The following is a 15898-nucleotide window of genomic DNA, read 5'->3' as shown; positions in this document are numbered from 1 at the left end:
TATATCATGTAATTAATGCTAAGAAAAAAAATTGCAAAAAAACCCAACCTGCAAGCCCCCAAACAAAAAGATCCATCTTGCTTGCTTTTCCAGCAGATAGTGTGTGTAAATGCATGGCTATGAGCATTTCAGTGACTTGATTATATCTATTTATTAATCTTAGCAAACTTCAGAGAATGTACTATAAATGCAGTTATTTACATTCTAAGAACAAAAAAATTGCACTGGCTCATGCGTGCAGCCTTACCTCCTCCTCGTTGACAAGTTCTCATCACTTTCACTCATCACCAGGACTCTGCTAGATCCTCCTTGACTAGCTTCATGCATCACTTCAATCTGAATAAAAAGGACACATTAAAAGTGAAAATACTTAATTGCTGATGCTCTTATTTAGAGAATTTTAACTCTTTAAAAGAATAAAAACCAGATCCTCCCTAGACTAGTAAATCACTGGGCAAGTTAAAATAATTGAATTCTATATATGCAGGTTGTAAATCAAGAATGCATTTGCTCAGTATTGGCATGGGAGGCATTCTTGACTCCAGGTAGTCTTCATGATCTTTTACCATAGAAGGTGAATTAGCTCCTTATGTAGATAATTACAGGCATAACAGTCTGTTCCTTAGACTCTGAAATACAATTTTTTGATTGTTTGTTTGTTTGTTTCCTGCCTGAAGCCAACCCAAAAACTTAACATTTTCAGAGTTCTTTGTACAGTGCCATATGGAGAAGTCTAGGGAATCCATCTTGTGCCTCTGAGAAGTGTCTTTGCACTAGTAACACTATATGTAAGACAGCGCATACCCTCAATTACTGAGAACAGTATATGCGCAAGGGCTGTCCCCAGGTTGAAATGGACTGGGGCTTTTTGTAATATTTTGATAATATTAACCTACTTCCTTGTCCAGTCTTGCAGAGTTGGATCACTTCAAGTGTGCTCCAGGCAAGTTCTAAGCAGGCTTTTACTCCTTTTTGCCTGCAGCCTTGAAAGTATCAAGCACTATTTGGGCTTACTCAAAGGCAATCCCTTCAAATTCAGTAAAACAACTCAGCTGCTGAGTCTGCAGTTAATCCCAGTCAATATCTAAACTCTGGTAGAGTCTTTTAAGTTCTTGATAACTTTAGTTTTTAAGGGCTGATTCTGGGGAAAAGAAAAAGCAGTGGCCTGTCTTATATGCTGTATAGCTAAATTATTTAGCTGGTTGGTGATGATGGTGGACTCCATTAATAAACTATCCTCACTTGAACTATTATCAGAACAAATAAAATACAAATAAACTTTATAGCAACAGTGGGAGGGAAGGAGAGTGAGAGATAATTTGCACTGTAGTCTTGGAAAGTAGATTTAAAAATGAATGAATGGATTATAAAGCCTATACCACGTTGTTGCATATACCTAACTATGTGAGAGAAATGCAACTGATTACCTGCATTGCTGATGAGAATAATTCCAAAGTGACTTTCTGTGAAATTAGACAAAGGTGAGACCAGCTGTATGTTCCTTCTGATAACTAGATTTTATTCTGTGTTTATTGCTGAAGTTATAGGCTGTTTTGGCCATTTCAGAAAACGGACTGAATTTAATTTTTGTTTTTCAGCATTAGGGAAATAAAGGTCAAATGTATGAGGAAGTCAGGGGTATGGATAGCAGAAGAGTTGGGTTGAAGTAGCTTGCATTATATGAAAAGTTAAAATTAAATAATAGAGTTGTGCCAGGTAGACACGATGCATTTTTAGTTTTCCGTGCCTCAGGGTAACACTATTCCTCCCCTTCTCCCCCCTAACTATTCCCATCTCCCCCAGAAAAAAACAAAACAAACAAAACCCCAAAACAACTAGTTCTGATCTGTGTGGAATTTATGTACTAACAGGATTAAACAGGATTTAGGCCAAAGTAGCGCATCCATGTGTGGCTGTTACTGGTGTAAGAAGTGCTAATGTAAGAGTTTCATTCTGTGAATTACTCATTAAAAATCAGAAAGTCCAAAATGCTTCTTTTAAAAATACTTCCAATAATAATGGACTAAACTGGAAAAGACCCAAAGAACTTTCATCATAAAATTTGATCTATGTTATTGGCTATGTTCTCATATAGAGCTCACCTTTAAATATCACCTTTAAAATAACTAATGAACTATGAAAAAGTTAACAATCGCAACTCCAAGGGCTAGTGTGTCATCTCCTTTCTCTGGTAAATAACCTAATTTAGGTTGCGGTATTTCTTTCCCCCAGAGATGTACTTATTCCCTTCCTCCTTTTCTGCCCCCAAAGTGCTGAACAGTGTGAAATAGGCTACTTGCTGTTTTCCTCACACTTCCATGAGGCAGCCAAATCAAGATAATACCTCTCCCACACTACTGAACTTCCTTTGCTATTCTTTTCTGAATATTAGTTGTAATATTTCCCTCAACACAGTCAGGGCCCTCTCATTTTTTTCTTTCTCAAAACATAACTTGTGGGGGTTTTTTACCATTCTAATGCTGTCCTAAAGAGCTAATATTATGAATCTTAATGCAGGGAACATGCAAGAGAATTATGGCAAAGGGATGTTATTTAAAAGATTGGGGGCAAATGGCACTGTATGTTTTGATTTTTCTTATTTTTGGTAGAATTGTAACTAAAGGGGGTGCTGACAAAGTTACGAAACATTTGTGCACAGACCCTTCAGAACACAACTTAAGTGGTGGTACTCCTGTCTCTTTCACAGGGATATTTTACATGGTCTAAACCCAAACATTTTAAAGCCAAATGAGGCATTACTTGAATTTGACAGGAAAAAAAAGCAGTCTGGTCTCTGAAAGCAGCTATTTCAGCTAGCCTGGGCAAATTAAAAGTTTCAGGTTGTAGCTGCACTTCATCTTAGTTACAGGAATTGCAGATGAATGAAGTTTCTGGATCCTCCTGTTTCCAGTCTTAAAATACTCAAGGAAGGCCAAAAGCCTGTCTTGAGAGCTTGTTATCCCAGTCAGTTTCTACAGCTGAAACAAAAGACTCTGTGGTAAGGGCTGGGCTTTTAAATGCTGCCAGGCTTGGCAATAGGGAAGAAAGGATAAGGATGGTCAAAGAGCCCTAAACAGAATCTTGCTGCAGAAACAATAATGCAACAAATCTCATCATAGAGATGCAAAAGCAAAATACATTTCTCTGAACATTACTTGCCCATGCAGCAACAGGTAACAGTGGAATTTTTCTTTATTTTTTTGGTTGGTTGGTTGATTTTTAAGTATTAAATGTCTAGTCTTTCCTCCTTTACGTAGAAACTACCCTTAGAAAATATTTAAATGAGAAAAACCATATAACTTTGTAAAATAGTGAACATAACACATCTTAACTTCAGATGAGCTGGAATAAGATTCTAGTTTTAGAAACAAAAGAGTTCATATGCTATAAGGAAGGACGGGCATTTTGGATGCACTTTAATGTATTATTGTTGGACATTCCCTCCACATTTTCCCTTTTGTCCTTTGAAAATGATTTCTACTTTAGTGTAACTTGGTTTTCCATGCACGTGAAGCATAAATCTTTCTTAACACTGTCATCTGAGTAACTTTCAAACTGCAACATGAAGTGTAACAAAAAAAATTGCTTAGAGTTAGCTTAAAAAATTTAACGTTTACAAGTATAAATATGTAAACCCATATTTATATTGTCTTGAGTTCTCTCACAGTATGGGATGGCCCCAAAACACAGATACTCCTACCTTAATTCCACCTTTAGTCTTCTTAATGTTTTTCTTTTTTGATAACTCTACTTCAGAAATGGACTTTGGAGGACAAGAAATTTCTGTGGACCGCCTGTTGGTAGCTGAAGGAGTCAAAAAGAATCTAACATTAGAAAATGTGTGCTAAAAGTTGAAATCCTACTTCCTAATAACAGTAATGAGCAAAGTTCCTGTCACATCAGTGGTAACTGAGATGTGGCTTAGAGAACTGAATTGTGGCTGGAGCGGTGAAGGGGATGGGCTATGTTGTTTGGTGCTCCACTGTGTCTTGAATTGGCACTTATGGCTCCATGCTGTAAGGAGTAATTTGGTTTGGCTTCCTCCCTGGCAAACATCTTTAGGGTAGCAGAGGTAAATGTTAGCCAGCTGTATCAACAGTTGGGTAATTTTCATGTGCATAGGTTTTCAGCTCAGGTGGTGTTATGTGTGTGGGTTCTGAAAGAAAGGAAATTTTGGTTCTGGTAATGGTTTGTTAATATCAGATTATAAGGTTTCATCACCATGTGTGTAATGACATACATTTCAATTATTTCAGGATATGCTCTGTGTATCAGGTTTGTTGGGCCTTGCAGGCTCTGTAAACCACAGTTGACCATGAGCTCTCCGATGCTACTAGAAAATCATCCTTAGCAATTTAACCACTTATCCTGAGACTGCTGTCCAAACAAAAGGTTTAGAATGAACTGTAAGAAGGGGAGTCATACATTTGGCTTGAGTGTAAAATCATCTCATTGTTACAGCTTGGATCTTTGTTTTAAATTGATAATGAGTTCACAGTGTATGTTATATAAGTACGAGACAAACAGTGCTCTCCTTTTTCTTAGCTGCTGAATTGATATAGGCAACCATGCATGTCATGGTAAAAACAAATATGAATACTAGATAAAATGATGAAAGAATCTGGGTCAGGCAACAGAGAACAAAACTGTTGTAATTCTGAGATTAGGTCCTTTTTGGTTTTATTCTGGGAAAATTTTCTAATTGAACAAGAACTTTTCCAAAAATAAAAGCTGGTGTTTTCAAGTTTCAAATGTTCTGTTTAAAATGGTTTCACCAAGTTTAATGTTTTGATGTGTTGAGACTCTTGGTTGTCAGTAATAACTTTTTCTTCTTCTGTGGGAGAAGCTGAGGGATGTAATAAAAAAGATGCAGACATCTTTGAATGGGGAGGATATTGACAGATTTTCCAATGCCCTTGTCATTAAAAAAAAAAAAAAAGCATAGAAACACCCCAAATTTATATGGTATTAAAAAGAGTGTATCAGTTTCATAGACAGTAATAACATAAGCTGACACTTCGACCCTGTGTCTTTTCAACTGCCTTATCATGCAGCTGGAAAGAGAATTAATTAAAGCAGCTTCTCTCCAACTCTTTCCTAAATCTTCCTGTTTTTATTCCATGCTGAATGACACAAGGACTTGGCAATGTCCATTTCATGCCTATTATTTTCTCACAATAACTCCATATTAGAAAGTTTCTTCAATGGAACAGCAAAGTCTGGCAACCACCAGCAGCTATAATCAACGGGTAGAAGATTCTTGTGGTTCCCAGGACTGAGCTGAAATGCAAATGTCGAGACTATTTGGTTCTTCCATCACACTCTTTCAGAATATACAGCAGGGGATTTGTTTTGGTTTTGAGTACTACTTTCAACAGATGTCTTTTTCCCATCTCCAAGAAAGCTCTCCATGAAGTAGTAATTGTTCTCTCACCCCAAAAGTGGTGTACTGACATTTTGAAACCAAGGGGAAAAAAAAGGCAAGATGCAGCAAATACAAGCTATTTAAGTCAAAGTTTTTCATACCTTTCTAAATCTACAGAGGCGATGATTTCTACCATTGGTAAAACCAGAATACCAACCTTTATCACCTATTTTATGAATTTTCAAACAGGCTCTTTTATGTTTTTCCCCATGAATCCCTGAGTAAAGAGGTTACAGACATCAACAAATTCACTCTTTTCCATTGTAATGCATCCTGAAGATTCTATTTAGCTTTAAATTCTCATCTACCACCATCTTGACATGATGCCAGCTGTGATCACACTGAACAATATTCTTTCCTGCAGTTTCTCACAGCTATATATTATTTTTAACTTGTCAAATCAGCATTAAAAAAAATAAGACTTGATTACAAAAATTCTGATTCAATTAAAGGAAGCCAAGACATTGTTTCATACTCTTCCCCGCACACTTACCAGGCACTCCTGAGTACCCTAGATATGCTGCCAGTGTCCAGTTGCGCTATCTAAATCTGAGTTCAGTCCATTGGATTGCTCTACAAAGCTAATCCCCAAGTTTTATATCTACTGGATATGTTATTAAAAGGAATGGAAGCAAAGCAGGTAACTTACAGGTAACATGAGAACTTTTACTTAGAACAGCGTAGTCAGCAATACCAAGTTGTTTGACCTATTCATTAATCAGAAAACTTTCTGGCTTGAAGGTACGGTTGATATTGGTATGAAAATCCTGGCTGAAAACTAAAACAGTTATGACTTTGATGTCTGGATCACAGCTTACAAACTCAGACAGCTCCAGGTGATCCAGGAAAGAGAGCACTGGATAGTTTAAGTGAAAGGTGACACATTCACAAAAAGCCCAAGTGCAGATGCTCCTTCATCTAGCAGCAAATTGCTCAGGTCAGTTTACTAGCTTAGTCTCTGGCTTCATCTGTATGACCTGTCTCAGAAAGAAGGAGGCAGATACAAGATAAGAAAGCAGTCAAATCTAACTGCTTATATTTTAGGGGTGAATTTGTTTCAGATTGACACAGCAAACTTTCCCCTTCCAATCTGACCCTGAAATGAATTGAAAAGAGGAAGCAATCTGTTTTCGGTTATGTTCCAGACTATTTTTGAATTATTGACTGCCCCATATTCAGAGACTGCTGCATGTCACACTACATTTAAGTAGTTTGTGGAGCAATTTGGAAAGAAACAGCCCAAATACCTGCCAATTATTATTGCACTAATTACTGTGGAACTGGAAATATTTTATAAGGGAAACTCCCGTATAAAATTCAGTACAGTTGGCTGTTTCAAGGTCGTTACTGGACTGTACCGCTGAGGAAGCTGAAACTAACAGTGTTCAGCTGCCTACTGAAAGAACAAAGGCACAGGAACAAAGGAAAACTATACCTATCCATAAACAATCTAAGGTCTCAATGGTTTCAAGGTTGTTTTCATCCTGTTGTTTCACAGTACTCCCCTGGATAATGAGTAATGAAGATTTCCTTTTGAACTCATTAATATTTTAAATTGCTTGATGCTCCTTTTAAAGCAAATATTGTTAAAGGGCATTGTATGCAGAGGTAAACATTTTATTTCAAGAATATTTACAGTAGAGCAGGGTTTGGGTCTATCACTTGCATTCACCTGGAGCACCACTGTGCTTTTCCTATGGGGCTTTAGTACTGCTTAGTTTTTTATGATAAATATGGAATTACTGTTTTAATACCTAGCCTACAGCAAATGGCAATGTGGGCTGTACTGTCCCTAAAGCTGCCAGGAAAGGAGACAGACTCCTGTGTTCAATGTTGCTTTGCAGTCTCTCCAGCACTCCAGGACTGAAATAAATTCAGTGAGGACAACTTGCTGTGCTGCTTGTGAGGAAAGGCTGTGGTTTCACCCATTTCCCCATCCCGCTCCTGTGTGGCAGGGTACAAGTACCATCTGTCAGGTGTTCATCTCATGGGGGGGGGGGGGGGGCTTCATCACACAATGAGGCACAACCAAAACTGTGTGCAACTCCCAGGTGCTCAGAGACAGGTGGATTAGTCCACTTGGATAACTGGCCTCAAGTTTGCTCCTGCTAGAGTAAATGTAACTCATTAGCTAGCAAGAGACACAGACTCTGTAGTCGAGGGTTATGCAGCACTTGTAAGACATTCAAAGCCCCCCTCAAATAACTACCATGCTTTATCTTCAGGTCTTGTATGAATTTCTCAACCACATCCTTCCCTACCTGTTTTCTGTGGAAGAGTCTGTGTGTTCTCACTAATCACCTACAGCAGAATCACAGTCCTTTGGCAAGAACAGGCATGGAAACTAGTCTGCTAAACTGTTTATTGGGGCTTGCAGCTCATGCTGTCCCACAGGAACACGAATTTGAAGATAATTAATGACTTAATAGTTGTTTTAAATGCCAGTGATGACAAAACAGCATGCTTAGGCAGCTAAAGAAACAGCTAAGCGTCTAAGGTTTATCATTTCATGGCTTAATACAGAAAGTATTTTCCATTCTTAGGCAACATAATTTATACTACTTTGCTCTAGCAAAATTGCCGTCAAGCCCCCTGAAAATCTGCCTGTATAAGAAGCATAAAGCAAGGCCGTTGTATGTGGAATATTATTCTACAGACACACTGCTTGGTTTCCTCAGACTTGCCCAAGTGTGATAGCAGCCCTACTGCCACAAAATTGAAAGCATCTTTTCCTTTTCTCTACTTTGTTTATAGAAGTATCTTGAACTATAGAAACTGGTGGTTTCCCAAAACCATTAATGAAAATCATATGCATCATCTTTTCTGAGTCAGCTAATCTCTCTGCAGCCTCACATCTCCTGCACACATCCCCAGACTTTTGCAAGACATTCTTCTTTTATCCTCTATCCAGATGTTACTAGTTAGTGAGTGTTACGCATTAGTGACTGTGAGGAACGCTGGAATGGATCCAATGAGCAGTCGTACACATTTAACTGAGATGGAACCAGTTTAAGTTTTAGTATTTAAAGAACTGAAAAGGCTCCAGCTGTGTTCCCCCATATGAATTTCATGTTCCAAGTTGGCCTTCTAAGATGCTTGTAGGGCGAGTCATGGATTTTGTATGTGCAATGTGCTGTTAAACATGTTATTTGCTTAATGAGCTCACAGAAATTTTGATATCTCTGCTCCTGTATTTCACATTTATGTTGCACACAAAGAAATCCCTAGGTGAGTATGTTATAGTATTTAGAAGACAGGAGATGCCAGAAGCAAAGTTACATGTGCAACCCTATTTTGCCCCTTTGCTGCTGAGGCATCTTGGTCCACCCCTCTAAGAGTCCTTGCCTCATTCAGTGCATGGAATCAAAACCACTTAATTCATGAGCAGCTATTCATTATACTGATTTATCTGTATTTCTCGGTGGGGGCCCAGAGCCTTACTATCCATATGCTATTTCAATCCCTGCTCTGAAAATAATTATGGTTTTGCTAATGGTCGTTTTTACAATTCAAGTGCTTCATAAATATTTACTGAGCTGTTTTCACAACACTTCTCTGAGGTAACAGGCTGTTATCAACCACACTGAGATCTCTGAGTTCCATAGATAAAGATCAAAAGAGAATACACTACTTTGGGAGACCAACTTGACATTTTTAGAACTGAATTTTCAGGTTACCGAGTATTATATGCCACTTCACACGTTCAAGAGCACATGCCCTGCCCAGTAGTTCTGATTTCAGTCTTCCACTGCTCTTTCAATGTAGATGTCTTCATACAGTTGCACAAGTTATTAAAAACAAATCCCCCCAAACTGCACTAAATTGAATCACATTAACAGCCATATGGGTTTTTAACAGGGTTGAAACCTTTACACCTACAGCACCAGCTTCTCTTTCCCATGTCAGCAGGAGTAAAAGCAGCAGTAAGTAGTCACAGTTTCAGGGGTGACTCCAGAAAACCCAACTGGTACAGTTCTCCCTTTCCTCCCAACCTCTGGCCACAGGCTTCTGTCTCCCTTTTTGGCAGCATTGCTGTTCATGGGATTGGATGATGATGAGCTGAACTAGCCAAAACAAAACAAAAAAACCCCCCACAGTGACAGTTCCCTCCTTTGTTCCCACTAGTTATGGGACCATAAGTACTGAGGGAAAGCAGTCACAAACAAACTGCTGTGCAGGGCAAAGAGGAGAGGAGAAGGGGAGACAGTGACAGCCCTGCATTAAGAAGGGCTTAAGCTGCTGCCAGATCATACTGCAAGGAAACAAACAGTGCAGGGAATAAGGAACATATTTTGTCTCAGGGTTCCGAAGATTTTTGCTGACAACAAAGAAAATGAGACTGTAGGAGCCAAACTGTAGCAAGTTCATACATAATGAACGTGTATGTACTGAGATTTTTTTTTTTTCCCCAAGTGTTTATAATTCTGCCAAATCTGGACACTTTAGAAAGGGACAAAACTCTTTTGTACTGTCCTGTTGAAGCTCTTGCCACGAAGGTAACTAAAGCAAGACAATTTTCCTAGCCTTGTTCACTGAGATGGCCAAATCATTTTTAACTGAAATTTTCCAAGAAAGTGTCAGGCTGAAGAAGATAGCCTTTGGGAAAGTTTCATTTCAAAGAGCCAGAGTTTGGGAGAATTACAAGCAAATTAAAATAGAGAAATGCTAACTACAGTCATCTCTAATAGTTTATATTATCCTTCACAGTTCTGTGGCTTAGCCCTGTGTGCCTGACAGCCTATAGGCAATGCTAGCCCGCACGGTTTGACTTTGTGGACCTATCCCAGTTCACTCCAGCTAAGGAGTTTTGTACAGAAACGCAGACCACAAATATGTAGTCAAATCATCAAAAATGATGCCCTCAGAAGTGAACTAGAGCAAAGGAATTTCCCCATTAAGTGCCACTTCTTTCCTCCCAACATATACAGGGACAAGTTTAGCCATTAGCAGTATTCAAGCAGCTTCCACTGGGAGTAAACAGAGTTCTCCTTGAAATAAAGTGTTATATATACACTACTTAAGTATTTTCAATGCATTTATTATAAAAGGGACAGCAGAGAGTTTTCTGCCTTTTCTGAGTTGATCTGTGAATAATATCTAAACAGATTTCCACAGCTAAAATGTGCACCAAGTCCAGCTGGCATAGACTTTTGAGCATCATAATTCCAGTACTAGTTTTTCAATGCTGAACAGGCCTGTCCCTGCAAAATTTACAAGTTCATTTGTGAAACCAAAAGCTTCCAGCAAAAATGGTATGAATTTAAAATTTTGTTTCAGAATTTCCAGACCCACAGAAAAGCACTGGGTGAGGTAGAGTTACAGTGCAGCTCTGAGTTGCCTTTCTGGCACTTCACTAAGCTAAAACTTTGCCAAGAGTTACCAGAGACCATAAGGACATAGACATAAGGAACTGTCACAGGTGTTTCCCTGATAGAAATCTGCCCTTTCTCTCATACATGGTGTCAGCTCTCTGCCTGTATGCACCTATGTGCATGTCCATGTAAAATGAAGAGTCTCACAGGAGGATTTCATGCCTGACCCTTCACATCTGTTAAGATTTTTCCATTAGCACCCTGAATTAGATTGAATTTTCCCTACCACTCCTTGTTAGGGAAATGAATAGTCAGCAAGTAAAAACAAAATGTATTCTGGAACAAACGTAACTTTTTTCCTTTCACAGACAACTATTGCAATGCTGCCATGGTATTGTTACATTTGCTGCCTGGGAACAAAAGCCTTTCTTTCTGGTCTTCTGTTTACCACATTTTATTGCCTTTGTCTGCCTTTGTATTTTACACAGACTAGGAACATGGTTTTTCCCTGCTGCCATATTCTATTTTGCAAGCTTTCAGAAATATTCAGGTGTGTCCTGGGTAACAAATAACAATGAGTTACAGTATCTGTTTCAAGAAGGTGCTCTTTTAGCCTCTCTCATTTTTCCAAGATGGTGCTCAATAAATTCTCCCCAAACATAAATGCTGATACTGACTGATCCTGTCAACGAGAAGAAAGGGCAGAGGAAGGTCCAAAAGAGGGTAGCTTCAAGATGAGCAGAATTTCACAGCCTCATTTTCAAGGCTTGGAATAGGACTCAGTATCCCCCTCTTTAGTCTCAGCCACATTTCAGACTCAGACTGTGAAACCCCTTGGTGAATCACAGTTTATCTGTGCTTTGGTTTTCTTTCTGAAAAAAAGAAGTTAAAATACTTAACAGTACTTGCCAAGTGCTTTGGCAGTCTGAGGGAAAGGGCACTCCGGAAATTCGAAGTATAACTCTTTGTAGTGGACAGTATGATAATACCCAAAGGATGCCATTACACAGTATATGTAAATATACATGTACTGTTCAGGGCAGTTAAAGTAACTGGTTTTAAGCCCCAGAATAAGCTGTAGATAGTCAGGGACTTCTGTTTCTTTGTACAGAGGTACTTTAGGTCAATCATATTCAGGCACACAGAATCTGAGTAAGATGATACAGTCTGCTTCTTGTCGTCTGAACAGGACTGGGTTGCGCTTTGCATCTCCTCACAGAACAACTAGAGTAACATTTTAAAATAAATTTCATCCACTTATTAATTTGCAACAGGACATCAGAGGCTAATCCTTATCACACAGTTATCCTGTGTTGTGTAACATGGAACTGCAATGCAAGGGTCAGAGCAAGGGAGCATCTCATGATTTTCTGTGAAAAAGCTGACAGTATTGGATTGGCTGTACGAACAAGAATCAAAACTTAAAGCATTGTCATTTATATACTATTCCTTAAGGTTCTATCTATACCAAAAGTTTAATTAAAAAAATCTGCAAGTGCTCTAAAATGACAAGAAAGAAGTTCAAGAAACACAGACTGCATGCATAAACAGAAATGCAAGACACACTTAGCCTGGAGTTTCACAATAGGTGAAAGCCATTCTAAAACTGTAGTACCACTAACAGGGACTAACTAGCTCTGACCCACTGACCCCATAACCCCATTTTTCCACAACTTCCTTTGCTTCAGCACTAGTGGCCATGTAGTGAACAATCTGATCAACTTTGAAGTTAGTGGTGCTTTGAGCAGGTGATGGTGCTATGTGATCTCCAAAGCTCCCTGCATTTTTGTAACTCGCGCAATGGAAAACTAACTACTACATTTTTGCAGTCAGTTCATTGAGTTGTCAAGTTAAATCACAACTCATACAGCTAATTGACTGCCAACAACAGTGCAGGAGGAGAATACATTGGCTGGAGGATGTGTGGGTAGCAGAGCAGACCAGGACCTCTTCAAAGGCATTGTGGTCTCAGCTTGCCTTAAGCCAATAGTGAAGCTGAAAATTGAGGTTGCAACTGTATTGTTAAGAACACTGCTAGCATGGTTTGGGGGAAAAAAGTACAGATGTCAAACCAACATGGTAACTGGAAGAAGATGATCTTCCATGGTAAGAAAGGATGAGTGTTGGGGAGCAGTGGAGAACAACAACAGGGACATTTGTGTGACCTTGTGATAGTATGCCTAGAAAGCAAAACGGTCAGGCTACTGGCCATCCTAATCTTCCCGTTGAGAAAACAAAGTTTACTGTATGCGCTTCATGCAAATCAGTTTTTTTCAAGCCTTTTTGCTAAAGCTTCCCCTTTTAAAAAGCCCTAAGGTTCCATTTTTAAATTTCTTACAAGCATCTCTGCTGTAAAGGGACAACCCCTTCCTGCCACCAAGTACAGGGTAGCTGGTCTCCAAGATGCGCCGTTTCAAATTAGCTTCACCCATGTTCTTTTATCAGAAAATACCTATCTTGGTTAAAGGCACATGCTAACCTCAAATCAGGACCTTTCAGTAAATTCCAAACAGAAGCAATGTTCAACTTTTATAGTTAGTAGAGTACAACACTAGAAAGTGAATAAACAGTTATATAGAGGGAAAAAACAAAAATTGCACAAATGAGTCAGTGTCGCTAATGAACACTTAGCCTTTGCAAGGATCTGATTGAAACTCGAAGAATTGTGACCCTTTAAATTCAAACATTCATATTACAGTATATGCAATGTGAAAGAGGTTCTCACGCTTACTTTGCACGCTTGCAGTAACTAGCCTGGTTTGGGTGTTCAAGAATTAGCCACGTAAGACATACTGAGAAACAGTATAGAAATGTACTCTGTAGATTAGACCTAGGAAGGGAAGCCCAAATTTTTTTGATTCACCCTTGTTTGTATGCTTGCAGTGACAGATATTTCATGTTCATTTTTAACAGCTGGGCCTACAAGGCTGACACTGAACAATGCAAGTCTTCATTCTGATAACAAAAATTACACATGACCGTGTGGACAAAACATAGGTGTGTATCTGAAAGCAGCTGTTCATGGCCTACCTACTCCTGCTGGTCTGGTAATCTTTGGTGATGCTCGCTTTGGGGAAGATTCAGGATGTGGGGCAACAGGTTGTACTGGCCGGGTCTGTTTGGCTGCCAGCTTCTTCAGACTTACTTGCCTCTTGTCAAACATTTCTTGTACATCTTCTAGTTTTTGTAGAATTCTTTGGGCATTGGCCTAAGCAAAGAAAAGTCAAACAACAGATGGTTGTTAGTGCCGGACTGAGCAAGTTAAAAAAGGACTTCTGTTACCCAGACTCAGACTAGAGCTGAAGATCATAGTGTGCTGCAATTAAGGCAACCCAGCCCATGCACTCACCAAGTAAGACATGGTGACTCATGCAGTCTTTCTAGCACTACTCTGAAGAAAATCACGTATGTGTTCCATGACTACTCATCTGAGTAAAACTTACTGCCCCAAGTGCTCACCTCTGTGCCCTTTTGGTGTAGGGCAAGAGGCATATTTGAGCAGACTCAAACATATAGCCCAGTACACTCTCATGTACAAGGTAATTTGTAATTTTGAAATTCTAAGTGACTGCATGCACATTTGAGGGGTTTTACCTTTATTTCAGGGGTGAGGATCATGTCAAACTGATTGTAGAACTCCTTCGGGTTAGAGAGCTGGTGTTCCTTAGCTGTTACCAGGAACTTCTCAATTTCAACGAGTGCAGTTTCAGCTCCCTCTTGTGACTGGCACTTGTCCACAGCTTGGGAAGCTAAGAGGTAGATTCCAGCTTCACACCATTGGCTTGCCTTTAAAGAAAAATGGGGCAAGAAGGACTCCATCATCACTGACAGTCCATGTTGTGAAGTGTTGCTTTTGCTCCATGAAATATGGATTTGCCTTAACATGTCACTAAAGGGAATGAATGTTACTTTGTAGCACCCAACAGTTCCTGGCCTCAAGTCACTCTACCTAGATATATAGAACAATAGCAAGTTTAGCTCTCATGGCCTAGATGGTCCAGTAACATGTACAATAATAATATTCCAAGCAAAGAGGAAAAGTGCTACTGTGGTTGCTGCAAACAAAATCTGTCCGCTGTACTACCTCATTTCGGTTGTTCAGTCACACAATAATCTAGAAACCAAAACAAATACTTGAACCATATCAAAATGCTCCAAAACCTCTTAGGCCTATAAAACTCAGTTAAAAATACGCAGGTTTTTACGGTAAAATTTTGGTAATTCCTGTTTCAGATGAGTCTGGAATAGCATGCAGACATTCTTAAAGCATTGAGCTTCCTATTGTAGCTAGATCAGAGGAACTGAAAACAACTGAGCAAGCAGTAAACTGTTCATTTTTAAGCACTGGAATACATTTGGTTTTCATTTCAAATTTAGGCCTAGGGCAATTTTTTCTTAGTTTTATTTCCTACTTTTCATCATGTTAAGACCATAATTATGGGAAGCTACTGCTCCAATTTTTATAGTAACAGTTTCTGAATGAAATGGAGAAAAAAAAAGAGTAAATACTTCTTCTCTTCATCCAAATTACCCGAGCTTATAAAAACATTAATTTTCAGTAGAACATGACCAGGGCTGTTATCTGAGAAGGTTAACTCACCTTATCTAACTGCTTATGCAGCTCAAGAGACTTTCCCAAAATATCATACTTTTTCTTGGTCTCATTAGTGAAGTCATCACAAATACGCCTGAGTTCAACACACTTTGGTCTAATGGAGTCAACTGCATAATGGTTGTTTTGGATGAGCTGTTCTCCATGGAGAGCTAGAGACTGGGCCTTCTCCAAAGGTTCCTGTAAAATTAATGAGAAAAAAATCCAAAGTTAGATCTTAAAATGACACGCATAATAAAGACAATCCATCTCTGTAATCCCTGCTGTAGCCTGGAAGTAAAAGGTTTGGGATATTAATCTAGCTGATATGTCTTACTTTATATTTACATTGAAGACCAACTTTGTTGTCAGTGAGTATATTGAAACACAAGAGGTTCCATCTGAACATCAGGAAACAATTTTTTACTGTGAGGATGACCAAGCACTGGAACAGGTTGCCCAGAGAGGTTGTGGAGTCTCCCTCCTTGAAGATATTAAAAAGCTATTTGGACAACCTGTCCTCCTGGACAACCTGCTCTAGGTGGCCCTGCTTGAGCAGGGGTGTTGAAC

The 15898-nt window shown here is 39.1% G+C and overlaps 1 protein-coding gene across 2 annotated transcripts in view; it reads right to left on the bottom strand.

Annotated features, from left to right (window-relative positions):
• Window positions 1-15898, bottom strand: part of MCF2L2 (MCF.2 cell line derived transforming sequence-like 2) — a 163797-nt gene that overhangs the window by 92030 nt on the left and 55869 nt on the right. For both annotated transcript variants that reach the window (XM_074834159.1, XM_074834160.1), the window contains exons 11-15: window positions 15338-15529; window positions 14332-14523; window positions 13768-13945; window positions 3701-3804; window positions 248-336 (exon numbers count right to left, since the gene is read on the bottom strand). In XM_074834159.1, the coding sequence (XP_074690260.1) occupies window positions 248-336; window positions 3701-3804; window positions 13768-13945; window positions 14332-14523; window positions 15338-15529 (755 nt within the window). The remainder of the gene's footprint in view (window positions 1-247; window positions 337-3700; window positions 3805-13767; window positions 13946-14331; window positions 14524-15337; window positions 15530-15898) is intronic.

Source organism: Strix aluco, chromosome 9 (genome assembly GCF_031877795.1).
Source record: "Strix aluco isolate bStrAlu1 chromosome 9, bStrAlu1.hap1, whole genome shotgun sequence".
Lineage (NCBI taxonomy): Eukaryota > Metazoa > Chordata > Aves > Strigiformes > Strigidae > Strix > Strix aluco.
The sequence above is the reverse complement of the archived record's forward strand: the minus strand, read 5'-3'. Positions and strand labels throughout refer to the sequence as shown.